Here is a 15,544-nt window from a genome sequence, read left to right as displayed (position 1 = left end):
TGGTTTCACTCTTATGTGGATCCTGAGAAACTTAACAGAAACCCATGGGGGAGGGGAAGGGAAAAAAAAAAAAAAGAGGTTAGAGTGGGAGAGAGCCAAAGCATAAGAGACTGTTAAAAACTGAGAACAAACTGAGGGTAGATGGGGGGTGGGAGGGAGGGTACGGTGGGTGATGGGTATTGAGGAGGGCACCTTTTGGGATGAGCACTGGGTGTTGTATGGAAACCAATTTGACAGTAAATTTCATATATTAAAAAAATAAATAAAAAAAAAAAAGAAGGCTTTCCTTACCCACTACTGCTCTTATTCTCCTTCACAGACATTTCCTCCTAGAACTATCCTATAATTCTGTCATGGTTCCTGCTTCACAGAGTACCAGAACGGACATTAACACTTGGTTTTGGACACTAAAGTATTTGTGATCAAAATACTAAGAGGAATACCAGAAATAAGAGTTACCACCAAAGATTGCCTGGTCAAGCAGCAAACAAGTTTGCCTCAGACACCAAATTACCTACCCAACCCCCATTATAATGATATGGGGATAGAACGTATTGTAAGAAAGGTAAATTATTGTCCTGGGAAACCCAATACTATGAAATTAGGAACAAAAAGTAAAATGGTAAACTAAGTTGGTTTTTTATTTACTAATAATTCATGAACCAAAACACCCATACACCCATGCTTCTGAACAACTGGCCACAAAATGAATCACATTTCCTTCTGACTTTCATCTAGTCAGTATAGATAATAAATCATGCCACCATTGCATTTTCATATTGCCTCACCTTTCCTTGTAGTTTATATTGCTGAGATGAGGAGGAGAACAGTAGTCAATAGAGACTGTATCCTCAATTCATTAATGCCAAATCCATTGCCTTCCCACTCTTAAATCAGGAAACAATAAATATTTATGGATTTCAGCTTGCAGAGAAAAGATCCTCAGGTTCTTGTAAGTTGTTTCTGCACTGTTATCTTGTCTTGATTCTTCCTCATTTACACAATTCACACTTCATTAACCAGACTGCATTATCATTCTCAGATTCATTATGTTCCCCTTACTTTGTTATTCAGTACTTTTCTAGTTCTATGTATAGGGACTTGGCCAGTATATTTGCCATAAAAAGCTTTGCATTTTAGCTAAAAAGGACTGATGTTCTGGAGGTAATCCCTCCAGAAAATATATTCCTCTTAATTAAATAGCTTCCATTTCCTTTCAACAGAAAATCATTTCATCACAAAAGGGATCCCAAGTTAAAGCTGTACAGGTGGAACTCCAACAAATCCTGCAGTGAAGCCCTAGGTAAAGTACTCTGTTTGCTTAAGTTATTTGTGAAAACTGAAAAACATCACTTAAGTATATTTAACCAATAAACATACTGCTTTTTTCCCAAAAACAAAAATTCCTTTGTCTCTAGACTTCCATGTAGAATTATTTCAGGTTATTAAAACTCCAAGTGACATTTTTGAGTTTATATTCAATCTATGCTTGATGCTTTCATATTTTTCAAATACAAATTTACTATTTCTCAGAATCCTAAGTGCAACTAGCAATTAAGAGTATGTAGTGGTATTTAGTCCTTTACATAATATTGATGCCAAACAGATACAATCAGTGAGTCATGATTCTGTTAACTTTCAACAATTCTATAATCTATAAAACATCTGTAATGTATCACATCTCTAATCTCAAATTTGAAAAAATACTGTCACAATCACATAATTACTACTCATAACACCAGACTGTTCAATTTCTCTATCACACTGTTCTGTAGCTCATGTAACTTGACCTTGGGGAAAAACCCAATGTTCATAAAAGACCTAATTTCTATAGACAACCAATAATGGAATAGATATTAGTCATTAATACCCAGCCCCGTAATTGGTTTCATTCCTAATGGTGAGCACTATTTTTAACTATGTGTCTTAATTAATAACAATGAATCTAAAAGGGAGTTAATCTCTCTGTGTTTCTCAATCCCTTGAAGCTGGAGGGTAAAACCAGAGCCTGCAGGTAGGTGGAAATTCAATCTTTAATTCTACAGTATCTGGCTCCATTATTATCACCCCTTTTTTGGCTCCCCATAATTTATTTCTTTTTCAGTCACTCTTTTCTTTTGTTAATTCACTTAACTTTAATGATTTTCATTCATGTTGTTTAATATCCTTCTGGTATTATTCTCAGAGTTAAAACTGTATGATGAATAAACATATTCTTCAAAGCTCTAGTATCTTTTTAAAGATAGTATATGAAGTATATTGACTCTTCCATCTCCTTTTCTCTAAATATTAGTATCTTAAAACAAAAAGCAGTATCTATGCCTTCAGGATTGTATTCCTACTGAAACAACATGACAAGGGCATGCTAGCTTTCTTTCTGCCAGATTTATTCAATCAGTTACCAGTCTGAAATGCTAGGTCTGTTTCCTGAAAATCATCAAAAGTATCACAATAGGTAACACTTATTTAGCATTTACTATATGTCCAAGCATTTTCTTATGTTTTCTTGTTTCAATTCATTTAGTCCTTAAAACAATTACAGAAGCTACTGACTCTTAGGATCTGCCTATAACAATGAAGAAACTGATACATCCAGCAGTCTGGTAACTAACATAGAACTAACATAGAACAAATAGCCGGTAAATGGGGGATGTGGGGATGCAAACAGTTTGGGCCTTGTGTTTGTGCTCTTAAACACTGCGTTGTACTGTTTCCTGGAAATGGCTCCTATATAAATGTTTCTTTCCATTCTCTCAATTTATTTTGACACATTTACTTTCAAACTTAAAAAACAATAAATATTACCCCTAGATATATAGCAAATCAAGTTGGAGATAAAGAAACAAGAATAAGGGCATCTGGATGGCTCAGTTAAGCATCTGACTTTGGCTTATATCATGATCTCAAGGTTTGTGGGTTTGAGCCCCACATGGGGCTCTGTGCTGACAGCTCAGAGCCTGGTGCCTGCTTCAGAGTCTATGTCTCCCTCTCTCTCCGCCCCTCCCCCTTTGGTGCTTTCCTTCTCCCTCTCTCTCTCTCACTCTCTCTCTCTCTCTCTCTCTCTCACAAAAATAAACATTAAAAAAAAGCATAAAACTATTTAAAATTCCACCACCTGTAGAAACTTGGGGTGAATCCTAAACATTCACTCATGCAAAATGTTATTCCAGCCCCCAAAATAAGAAGATTTTCTCTATAAATGTTTCCTTAACTTACTGAAATCTTTTCACCCCACTTAATGTAGATTTAATGTTCATTTTTAAGCCTACCGTGTATGAATATATCCACTTATTTAATCACTCTGTTATTCTTAAACAATATGTTTCCAATTAGCTTAGATTATTCAAAATGCTCATAAGTAAAATAACATTACAAATACATTTTGCTCATTTCTCTATTTCCTTTCAAAACAATTCCAACAGGATTACTGAGGTGTGTTTTTGGTTTTTGGTTTTGTTTTTTTTTTACTTTTATGACTCAACTGCCTTCTAGAATGACTGTACCACTTCATATCTCCCATGAGCTGAGAATGAGAAGCACTGCTTCCCGGAACCTACAGCAGCAACAGGTTTATCCATTCTGTTGAGAAATAAATACAAAACTGGAATCTACTTTCTGAACTTGGAGTAAATACAGAAAGACCTCTTCACCTGCAGTTTTCAAATTAATTCATACCTATTTTCTTAAAATTCTATAATTTTACTTGTACATTTAATCTTTCTAATCATCCAGAACTTCCATTGCTATAAAATGTACAATAAGATACTTTCTCTGCCCTTCTCCCGTGGCACTCTCTCTCTCTCAAAAAAATAAACATTAAAAAAATTGTTAAATGTATAATAAGATACTTACAACTTTATGTTTGCAATGTTGAGCTACATGTTTAACAACTATTGAATATTCTGAATTTATCTATTTTTATTTTAATTCCAGTGTAGTTAACATATAGTGTTATAGTAGATTGAATAACTCTTCATCACCTACATAATTGTGATGCCTTTTTTATCATATGTCAAATTCCCTTATTTGTATCACATTCTTAACTGTGTTTTATTTATCTGTTGACCTTTAGCCAAATTAATCACTGTTTAATTAGTATAGGTTTAGGACATATTCTAATATCTTTTATAGAAAGCATTCTCATTTTGTCCTCAATTCCCATTTCATTTCCTTTGGAAAATTTCCTGAGTTTTGAAACAGACGTTTGGATCACTTCGTAATGTTCCAAAAGATTTCCACTGGACTTCAAATGAGCGCTGCAGTTAGTGCACAAATTGGTCAGTGAGAATTGATATTTTTATTACTTGTCATCTTTCTTTCCCTCCATTTGCATGGTTTCATTTCCCTTATCATACAGGTTTCAAATATTTCAGAAAAAATTTTTTTTCAGTAGAATGCATACACTACACATTTTGTTCACTTATAATTGAAGTTTCTCTATTTAACAGATTATTTTTGACATTATATTTATTAAAATGATCTTATTAGGGGCACCTGGGTGGCTCAGTTGGTTAAGCATCCAACTTCACTCAGGTCATGATCTCACAGTTTGAGTTTTAGCCCCGAGTTGGGCTCTGGGCTGACAGCTCGGAGCCTGGAGCCTGCTTCACATTCTGTGTCTCCCTTTGTCTCTGCCCCTTACCCACTCATGCTCTGTCTCTCTCTCTTTCAAAAATAAATAAATATTTAAAAATTAAAAAAATAAAATGATCTTACTAAATTTAATATTTCTTAATATTTGTCTTAAGTTTTTGAGGTCGACAACTGTGTGATTTGTTAATTAATATATTTTGCAACAATCCCTTCAGTAGGATTACTTGATTTAATCTTCTTGTCCATAGCATATTATTGAAACAGTGCTGCAGGCTTCCTTCTTTATGTTATTGATTTTGATATTTCACCTATAACCAGATTTTGACTGCTGGCTTAAAAATTCTATTAAAACAATCATGTTAAAAATATTTCTTAATATTTCCTATTTTACTAAGAGATGTTATCAAGAATCAATTTTGAGGGGCACCTGGGTGGCTCAGTGGGTTAAGTGTCTGACTTTGGCTCAGGTCAGGACCTCACAGTTTGTGAGTTCGAGCCCCATATCTGGCTCTCTGCTGACAGCTCAGAGGCTGGAGCTTCCTTCAGATTCTGTGTCTCCCTCTCTCTATGCCCTTCCCCTGTTAGTGCTCACTCGCTCTCTCAAAAAATAATAAACATTAAAATAAATTTTAAAAAAAAGAATCAGTTTTGAAACTTATCCAGTGAGTGTTTAGTACTTTCATTCCCTAAAATTTTCATGGAAACAGCTTCTGAAACTAAATATTACTCATCTCTTCTCAGCATATTATGTGATGTGCTGTGAAATTTCAAGAATTTTCTCTTGATAAACCTACCAGAGGGTTTAAGTAGGAAAGTCACATGATCAAACTTGACTTTTGACAGACATATCTCAAAGCAGACTATAGAATCAACTGGACTTGAGGAAGAATGGAGCAGAGAGATCTTTTCAACTGTCAAGATGATAAAATACATAGACCAAAGGCACAAAAAAAAAAAAAAATGACGATAGAATGAAGAGAAGAGAAATGAAGAAATATTCACCAATAAAAATTGTGCAACTAGAGATGGCAAGGGAAATACAAACAAGAGTGCCACACAGGTGTCTGTATTGGGCATCTGGGAAAATGGTAATGATATTTATTAAAACAATGGTGTGGAATATGAGTTCAGTTTTGGCTTGATAACTTGAAGGTGGAAATCAGACTTCCATTTGTGTGTATCGTATACAGCTATGAATATATTGCTCTGGAGTGCAGTGATAAACCTACAGATAGAAAAGTGAACATGTAGGTACTAAAAAGCAGAAGGAGGGAGATCATTCATGGCTTTGGTTAAGTGACTATTCATGCATTTTGGGTTCCAGGTCCTTTCTAACTTTTTACTCTTACTTTTAGCACATGAGCTTTCGAATGTCAGGGTTACTTCACTTTTAGACATAACATTAGCATCAAATTCAGGAAAATATGGATCAGGAAAATCCGTTTGCACATGAAGATTTGTCCTTTTTATTTGGGAAAGAAAACTCTCCACAGATGACATTGATTTTCAATTCAATGAACCATTCTGGGCTGCACAATCCATCTTAACATCTCAAGGAAAATGAGATTATAGTAACTGGTTTAGAAAAATCATATAACAAACTTTCAAGTGGGATAGGCCTACACCCTCCTAATTTGAATGATTTTAGCTCACTACCTGAACAAATGGAATTTCTATTGGCAAAAAGTTGGAAGGGAAATGACTTTACAGAAGACAAGAAGCCAAGGTCAGAAGGAGTTGCAGAAACGAGGATGGGCATGATACACAGTATCAAATCCTGCGGTAAGATCAAGGTAAATAATGATTGAAAAGAAAGTGTTATGTGACATATCCAGGATCCAAAGCTTCTTCCTAACAAGGAAGAGACCTGTGGACACTAATTTTAGCTTATGAATGAAAATTAGTTTGGACCAGCTTGCCAATGAAGAGTTGGAGAGGAAAAAAATTAGAAAAGAACACAAGATATAAAGATTTGACTTTTTCAAAAGAGAGTTCACTATGCTAATAAGTCATAATGCTTAATGTTCTCTTAGTTACAGGTCAAGGAAAATTTAAAGAGGAAGAAAATTAATTGATGGGTCTTGCATAAGACCCAGGATATAATTGAAGGGGCCGTCCTTGAATGTCATACTACCATGGTTTAGATCAGGAATTCTGGTATCCTGCAAGCATAGATACAAATTCTGGCTCTGACAATTAATCCTTCTGGGACTCAGTTTCTACACTAGTAAAATGAATCTAATAAAACATTGATTATATTATAGAATTTTATAAAGTTACAATGATGTACTGAGTACAGTGGCTTGCATGGAGGAATCACTTAATATGTTTTATCTGTTAATATTATCTTTGCTTAACAAACATTTCCTTACTTACTAACGGTATTTTTTCTCTCATACCCAATATTTTATTTGACATAGAGGTCCATGCATGCACCATGAAAATAATGTATCTTGAACAAAGCATTTCAATTTGGACACCTGACTTGCATGATAAATTGTACAAAAAAAAACCCCACAGATGAGGTGAAGCAAGGTGAAACTTATTCAACAGTTTCAGCTTGATGATCTCTATTTGAACAGTGAGGTAAAATATCTAGCTGACAAGAATTTGCTAGTATGAAAGCAATGTGAAGGTGACAGAAATGTTTGAGATTTTTCGGTTGTGGAAATACCTAGTTAAGTGGTCAGGGGAAATGTCTTGAAATCTCTAACAGGAAAACAAAATGCCTGATAATGGAATAAGAAGGGAAAAATAGTAATTCTGTTTTCTTTGTATTTCTTTTCCAATTAAATTATTTCTAACTCTAGGATATGAATAAACTAGTAGGATAAATAGGAAACTACATTTGTACCACTGATTCTCACTTTTCTTCATGTTTTATCCTCAGGCGATTTGAAATCACCTCTTCTGTCCAAGTCAATGAATGGACTAAATGAATCTGTTGTTTCTGAGTTTATGTTGTTGGGACTCGCTAGTTCTTGGGAAACTAAAGTTTTTCTCATGTTGATATTTTCCTTGATTTATTTGGGGATCATCCTGGGAAATCTTTTCATTTTCTTTTTGGTAATTTTTGATTCTCATTTACATTCTCCTATGTACTTCCTGCTGGCCAACCTATCCCTCATTGATGTGGGGCTTTCCTCTACCACAGTTCCAAAGATGATTACAGACCTTCTAAATGAGTATAAGATAATTTCTTTCCAAAGTTGTATGACACAGATATGCTTCATCCACATCATGGGAGGAGTGGAGATGGTGTTACTCATCGCCATGGCATTTGACAGGTACACAGCAATCTGTAATCCTCTTCACTACTTGAACATCATGAACCCTAAAATATGTGTTTCTTTTGTAATTGCTGGCTGGGTCATTGGGGTGATCCATGCCATGTCCCAGTTTGCTTTCGTTATAAACTTGCCCTTTTGCGGTCCTAATAAAGTAGACAGCTTTTACTGTGACTTTCCCAGGATCATAAAACTTGCATGCACAGATGGAGCCAAGTTTGAGTTTATTATTGCTGCCAACAGTGGCTTCATGAGCATGGGCACCTTCTTCCTGCTAATCCTTTCCTATATCTTCATTTTGGTCACTGTCTGGAAACGTTCTTCAGGAGACTTATCCAAAGCATTTGTCACTCTGTCAGCTCACATCACTGTGGTGGTTCTATTTTTCACTCCATGCATGTTTCTCTATGTATGGCCTTTCCCCACATCATCAATTGATAAATACCTATTCATTGTTGACTTTGCTATCACCCCTGTCTTGAATCCTGCCATCTATACATTACGGAACAAAGACATAAAGATATCAATAAAAAGATTGAGCAAATGGGGACATTATGTCAAATTCTGCTGACTCAATCTGGCTTTGGAGCTCTAAAACTATACATCCATCAACCTATTGGATATTTTCACTTAGGTTTCTGATACTTGCCACATCTGGAGCTGGACATAACAGCTATGTCACTGAATAGATTTCTACTACTTCTGTAAAGCATTTACTCATCACCCTTACTACCATGGGAATTGTGAATCCACTATGATATGGGTTATTTTATCAGACAGCATTACTATCTACTAAATATTTATAATTGAAATTATGATCATTTTTACAATAGAAAGATATAATTACATCTCTTCTGCTTCCCACAGGTTTGCAAATGAACTGCCAACTAGCTCTGGAGAATGTTAGGAATCATTATATCAAATATATGTGAGACTAGTAATTCTATGTAGTTTACTCAGTTTGTACTCCTTGAGAAGATCCAAAGTCAAAATTTGATTATAATTTATTTGAAAGCTGATTTTTGGAAACAACATCATTAATGAATTGGAAAGTGAGACGGAGACATGAAGGATGTTTATGTTGATAAATGTAATGGATTCGAGCCTATCATGGTCCTCTGGGGGACTCTATAAACTGTGGCTTAGAAATGTCCTAATTTAAGGTAAAGGAAGCTAGAGTACTTTTTAATTTTCATAGAGTGCATTAACTTCTTGGTATGTCCACTCTTCCCCATATATAATACTGTGCATTACAGGAATATGTCAGGTAGACTTTCAGATGCTGGCAGTAGAGAACCACCTCCATGCTTGGTAACAAATGCCAAGGTATATCCCACTTTTCAAAGATACTTGATCTGTACTAAACATCACTTCATCCTGCTATAGATTTTTAAAGCAGCAACTGGATAAGATAATTCTGGGTTGAAAAATCACTATTTTAAAAGTCATTATGGATTTTCATTCAGCTCATGCTTATTGACCTCATGTTATTTGGTCTCTACTAAGGCCTAGCAACTAGCCAGAAATGTTTGTTTTCTTTTTTTTTCATTCTTTCTTTCTTTCTTTCTTTCTTTCTTTCTTTCTTTCCTTTTCTTTTCTTTTTCTTTATTTATTTTCCTTTCTTTTTTGTTTTTAAATTATTTTATTGAATTATAGTTAATATACAGTGTTATATTAGTTTCAGGTGTATAATACGATTGAACATTTCTGTGCATTACTCAGTGCTTATCACTACAAAGTAGCTACCATCTGTCAGCAAATAATATTATTACCATCTTATTTACTATATTCCTGATGCCGTGCTTTTCATTTCTGTGACTTATTTATTTTATAACTGAGTTTGTACCTCTTAATCCTCTTTATTTATTTCACCTATCCTCCCATCAACCTCCCCTCTGGCAACTATCACTTTATACTCTGTATTTAAGAGGTTTTTTTTTTTAATCTCTCTTTTTTTCTTTGCTCATTTATTTCTTAAATTCCACATATGATGAAATCAGATGTTTTTCCTTCTCTGACTTATTTAATCTAGCATTGTACTTTCTAGGTCCATCCATGTTGTTGCAAATGGGAACATCTTATTCCTTTTATGACTGATTAATATTCCATTGTGTATATATACCATATATTTATCCATTCATCTATTGATGGACATGGGTTGCTTCCATATCTTGGCTATTATAAATAATGTAACAAGAAAAGGGGAGCATGTATATTTTCAAATTAGTGTTGCATAAATGTTTTCTTATTATAAGAAAGCTAAAGAGGACGGAAGAATATTTTAAATCATAAAGATCTGTACTAAGATCACCCATACGGGCTAACAAATTCTCCATGTAGTACCCATATGTGACTCAGTAACTTCAAATATCACTGTTTCTACCCTAGACCACTGGTCTCCTAGAAATTATCCCAAAGGGACAGGTCCATGAATTGGGGGAAAATATATTTCCCACTCTCTGGCATACATGTGACTTACAAAAGTGTCTATAACTTTGCCACTTCCTTCTCATCTGGTCCAACAGCATTATATCATTATTGTAATGGACGTGGATTATGTTCTCTGGAATAGAAAACTAGAGAGTTGATAAAGCCCTGAGACAGAATAGTGAATGTATGTTGCTGTATCTGCCAGAAGAAAAAAATGCTTCTGAAAATTTTTGCTAATAACCCCCCCCCCCAGGGAAGACGGTAGAGTAGGAGGACCCTAAACTCACCTTGTCCCATGGATACAATTAGATAACACTTACATAAGAGTAAACAACTCAGAAAAGGACCCAAAGACTGGCCAAACATATTTTACAACTGAAGGTAGAGAGAGGCCATGTTGAAGAGGTTAGGAAGGGTGAAGACTCAGTGGGAACCTAAACCCTCAGATTTGACCACTAGAGTGAAGGAACTGGGAGTGTGAGAGGAGCAAGAAACAGACTACTTATACCAGGGAGCCTACAAAAAGAAGAGAAATCCCCATACCCTATGACTTTGAAAATCAAAGGGACCAGATTTCATGAGTGCTTACAACCTACAGGACTTAGAACCTGGAACTTTAGAAATCAGCACACTCTGCTCTGAGAGAGCCCAGAGGGTGCTAAGAATCTGACCCACTGACCTTAAAGGGACAGCACAGAGAATAGCTCACAGAGATACAGCTTGGAAGCAACAGTTTAAAAAAGGTGCCTGGAGTTTATGGGAGGAAGAGTGGGTTACTAATCTCACAGTTCTTTGAGGGACTTCTTTAGGAATAAAGGAGATGGTAGGTGCCATTTCCGTCCTCCTCCCCCTCATCATAAATACGTAGCCACCTGTGGGAACCAGCACTACTCCAGCACTCACTACCTAACTTGCTTACAGTACGCCCCACCCTCTTGAGCCAGGCCTGTCTTAGTACCAATGCTGTGGACTCCCTCCCCCAGAAGATGTGTACAAACTTTGCCAACACTGCACCTCTCTGCCTCCCATGTAAGATGCCCACACCTTGTTAAAACTGCACTTCCAGCCTGCACGTGCTTTACTGAATTACCGAATAGCTTGGCTGGCCCAGTCTCTACAGCAGCCTCCTCCATATTGGAGGAGGAACTGCACACACAGTTTACAGCATCATGCTCCCACCCTGCCAGCCAGTCTCTGCAGCAGGTGTGTGTTCGCTGTGGAGGAGGGCCAGCATCACTTAGTTAAAAGTTTTAAGTTCAGGGGTACCTGGGTGGCTCAGTCGGTTGAGTGTCCGACTTTGGCTCAGGTCATGATCTCGCGTCTGTGAGTCTGAGCCCCGCGTCTGGCTCTGTGCTAACAGCTCAAAGCCTGGAACCTCCTTCACATTCTGTGTCTCCCTCTCTCTCTGCCCTTCCCCCACTCATGCTCGCTCTCTCTCTCTTTCTCTCTCTCTCTCTTTCTCTCTCTCTCTGTGTCAAAAATAAACATTAAAAAAAAAGTTTAAGTTCAATACACTACTTTCATGGGCAAGAGATGAAGGTGACTTTCCCAATACACAGAAACAGATACAGAGTGTCGGACAAAATGAAAAGTCAAAGGAAAAAGTCACAAATGAAAAGTAGGACAAAACCACAGCAAAAGACCTAAATTAAACAGATATAATTAACATGCCTGATAGAGCATTTGAGGTAATGATCATAAGGATAATCAATCGACTTGAGAAGTAAGTGAAGGATATCAGTGAGACCCTTAAGAGATAGAAAATGTGAAAAAGAACCAATTAGAGATGAGGAACACGATAAATGACATTTAAAATACACTTGATAGAGGGGCGCCTGGGTGGCTCAGTCGGTTAAGCGGCCGACTTCGGCTCAGGTCATGATCTCGCGGTCCCTGAGTTCGAGCCCCGCGTCGGGCTCTGTGCTGACAGCTCAGAGCCTGGAGCCTGTTTCAGATTCTGTGTCTCCCTCTCTCTGACCCTCCCCCGTTCATGCTCTGTCTCTCTCTGTCTCAAAAATAAATAAACGTTAAAAAAAAAATTTAAAATACACTTGATAGAATAAATAGCAGATTGGAAGAAGTGGAAGAATTAATTAATAACTAGAACAGAGTAATGAAAAGTAATCAAACTGAACAAATGATAGAAAAAATTATGCAAAACTAAAATAGACTTAGGGAACACAGTGACTCCATCAAGTGTAATAACATTTGCATTATAGGGAATTCCAGAAGAAGAGAAAGAAAAGGGGGCTAAAAATTTATTTGAAGAAATCATAGTTGAGAAGTTCCCTAATCTGGGGAAGGAAATAGATATCCAGATCCAGTAGACACGCAGAACCCCCAACAAAATTAACCCAAGGAATTCCATATAAAGACACATAGTAATCAAAATAGCAAAAATGTGATAAAGAAAAAAAATTTAAAGCAGAAAAAAAAAAGACAGTTCCATGTACGAGGGAAACCCCATAAGAGTTATCAGCTGATTTCTCAGCAAAAACTTGACAGGGTAAAAGGGGTGGGCAGGATAGATACAAAAGGCTGAAAGGAAAACTTCTACTGACAAGAATACTCTTTCCAGCAAGGCTATCATACAGAATAGAAGGAGAGGTAAAAAGTTTCTCAGAGAAACAAAATCTGCAAGAGCTCATGACCACTAAAACAGCCCTATAAGAAATATTAAAGGGGACTCTTTGGGTGGAAAATAAAAGACCATAAGTGAGAGTGTAAAAAGTAGAAAACAGTAAAAATAAGTATATCTGTAAAAATCAGTCAAGGGATTCACAAAATAAAGGATGTAACAGATGACACAATATATCTAAATGTGGGGGGGAGAGAAGTAAAGAACAGGTTCGAACTTAAGCAACTATCAACTTAATGTAGATTGATATATGCAGATGTTGTATACAAACCTAATGAAAACCACAAATCAAAAACAACTATGAGATATGCAAAGAATTTTTAAGAAAGGAATCCAAGGATATCACTAAAGAAAACCAGAAAACTATGAAAGAAAGCAAGATAAGAAAGGATTAGAGCAAAACTACAAAAACAACCACGAAACAAGTAACAAAATGGCAATAAATATATATCTATCAATAATTACTTTGAAGGCAAATGGACTAAATGCTCCAATCAAAAGACACAAAGTGACAGAGTAAATAAAACAGTAGGACTCACCTATATGCTGCCTATAAGAGACTCATTTCAGATGTAATGATACCTGCAGATTGAAAGCGAGGGGATGGAGAAACTTTCATCATGCAAATGGATGTCCAAAGAAAGCCAGAATAGCATACTTACATTAGATGAAACAGAACTTTAAACAAAGACTGTAATAAGATATAGATAGATAGATAGATAGATAGATAGATAGATAGATAAAAGGACACTATGTATTAATAAAGGGGACAATCCAACAAGAAGATATAACAATTGTAAATATGTATACACCCCACATAGGAGGACCCAAATACATAAAACAGTTAATAACAAGCATATAGGAACTAATCAATAATACAACAATATTAGGGGGCTTTAACACCCCACTTACATTGATGTCCAGATCAACCAAACAGAAAATCAACAAGAAACAGTGGCTTTAAATAACATACATGATCAGATAGGTTTAACAGATATATTCAAAACATTCCATTCTAAAACAGCAGAATACACATTCTTTTCAAGTGCACACAGAATATTCTCTAGACTAGATCATATATTAGTACATAAAACAAGCATCAGCAAACTCAAAATGATCAAAGTCATACCATGCACCTCTTCTGACCACCATGCTAGGAAACCACAAAAAAAAAAAAAAGTCTGGAAAGAGCACAAATACATGAAGGTTAAATAACATAATACTAAACCATGAAAGGGCCAACCAAGAAATCAATGAATAAAACATTGGTTTCAGCTCAAGTCATGATCTCATCAAGCCCTACTTCAGGCTCTGTACTGACAGCATGGAGCCTGTTTAGGATTCTCTCTCCCTCTCTGCCCCTCCTCCACTTACTCTCTTCTCTCCCTCTCTCAAAATAAATAAACTTAAAAAAAAAGAAAGAAAGAAAACCCACAGTTAATATCATACTCAATGGGGAAAAACTGAGAGCTTATCCCCTAAGGTCAGGAACAAAACAAAGATGTCCACTTTTATTCAACATAGTACTGGAAGTCCTAGGCACAGCAATCAGACAGCAAAATGAAATAAAGGCATTAAAACTGGTAAGGGAAAAATAAAACTTTCACTATTTGCATATGAATGATAGTATATATAGAAAATCTGAAAGGCTCCACCAAAAATCTGCTAGAACTGATCAATTCAAAAAGTCCCAGGCTAAAAAATCAATGTGCAGATATCTGTTGCATTACCATATACCAATAATGAACGAGCAGAGAGAGAAATTAAGAAAACAATTCCATATACAAATGCACCAAAAATAATAACATACCTAGAAATAAACCTAACCAAAGAGGTGAAAGACCTGTACTCTGAAAACTATAAAATAGTGATGAAAGAAATTGAAGGTGACATAAAGAAATGGAAAGACATTCCATACCCATGGATTGAAAGAACAAATATCATTAAAATGTCTATACTACCAGAACCAGTATACATATTCAATGCAATCTCTATCAAAATACCAACAGCATTCTTCATAGAACTAGAACAAATAATCCTGAAATTTGTATGGAACCACAAAAGACCCCAAATAGCCAAAGCAATCTTGAATAAGAAAAGCAAAGTTGGAGGCATCACAATTCCAGCCTTAAGCAAAGAATATGGTACTGACACAAAATTAGACACATAGATCAATGGAAAAGAATAAAAAAACCCAGAAATAAACCCAAAATTATGTGGTTGATTAATCTTCAATGAAACAGGAAAGAATATCCAATTGAAAAAAAATACAGTCTCTTCAAAAATGGTGCTGGGAAAAATTGGTCATCTACCTGCAAAATAAAGAAAGTGAACCACTTTCTTACATCATACACAAAAATAAATTCAAAACGAATTAAAGACTTAAATGTGATACCTGAATCATAAAATTCCTATAAGAGTATACAGGCAGTAACTTTTTGACATTGGCTGTAGCGATATTTTTCTAGCTATATCTCCTGAGCAAGGAAATAAAATAAAAACCAACTATTGGGATTACATCAAAATAAAAAGTTTCTGCACAGCAAAGGAAATAATCAACAAAACTAAAGGGCAACATACAGAATGGGAGATTTTT

General features: G+C 35.7%; 1 protein-coding gene across 1 annotated transcript; it reads left to right on the top strand.

The window, feature by feature from the left end:
- The first annotated feature begins 7,515 nt into the window (after positions 1-7,515).
- LOC102971023 (olfactory receptor 4F15-like) lies at positions 7,516-8,451 on the top strand. The gene has a single exon (XM_007087491.1). It carries the CDS (start codon positions 7,516-7,518, stop codon positions 8,449-8,451), a length of 936 nt encoding a protein of 311 aa, XP_007087553.1.
- Positions 8,452-15,544: the final 7,093 nt, after the last annotated feature.

Source organism: Panthera tigris, chromosome B3, assembly GCF_018350195.1.
Source record: "Panthera tigris isolate Pti1 chromosome B3, P.tigris_Pti1_mat1.1, whole genome shotgun sequence".
In the NCBI taxonomy this organism is placed as follows: domain Eukaryota; kingdom Metazoa; phylum Chordata; class Mammalia; order Carnivora; family Felidae; genus Panthera; species Panthera tigris.
The sequence above is the reverse complement of the archived record's forward strand: the minus strand, read 5'-3'. Positions and strand labels throughout refer to the sequence as shown.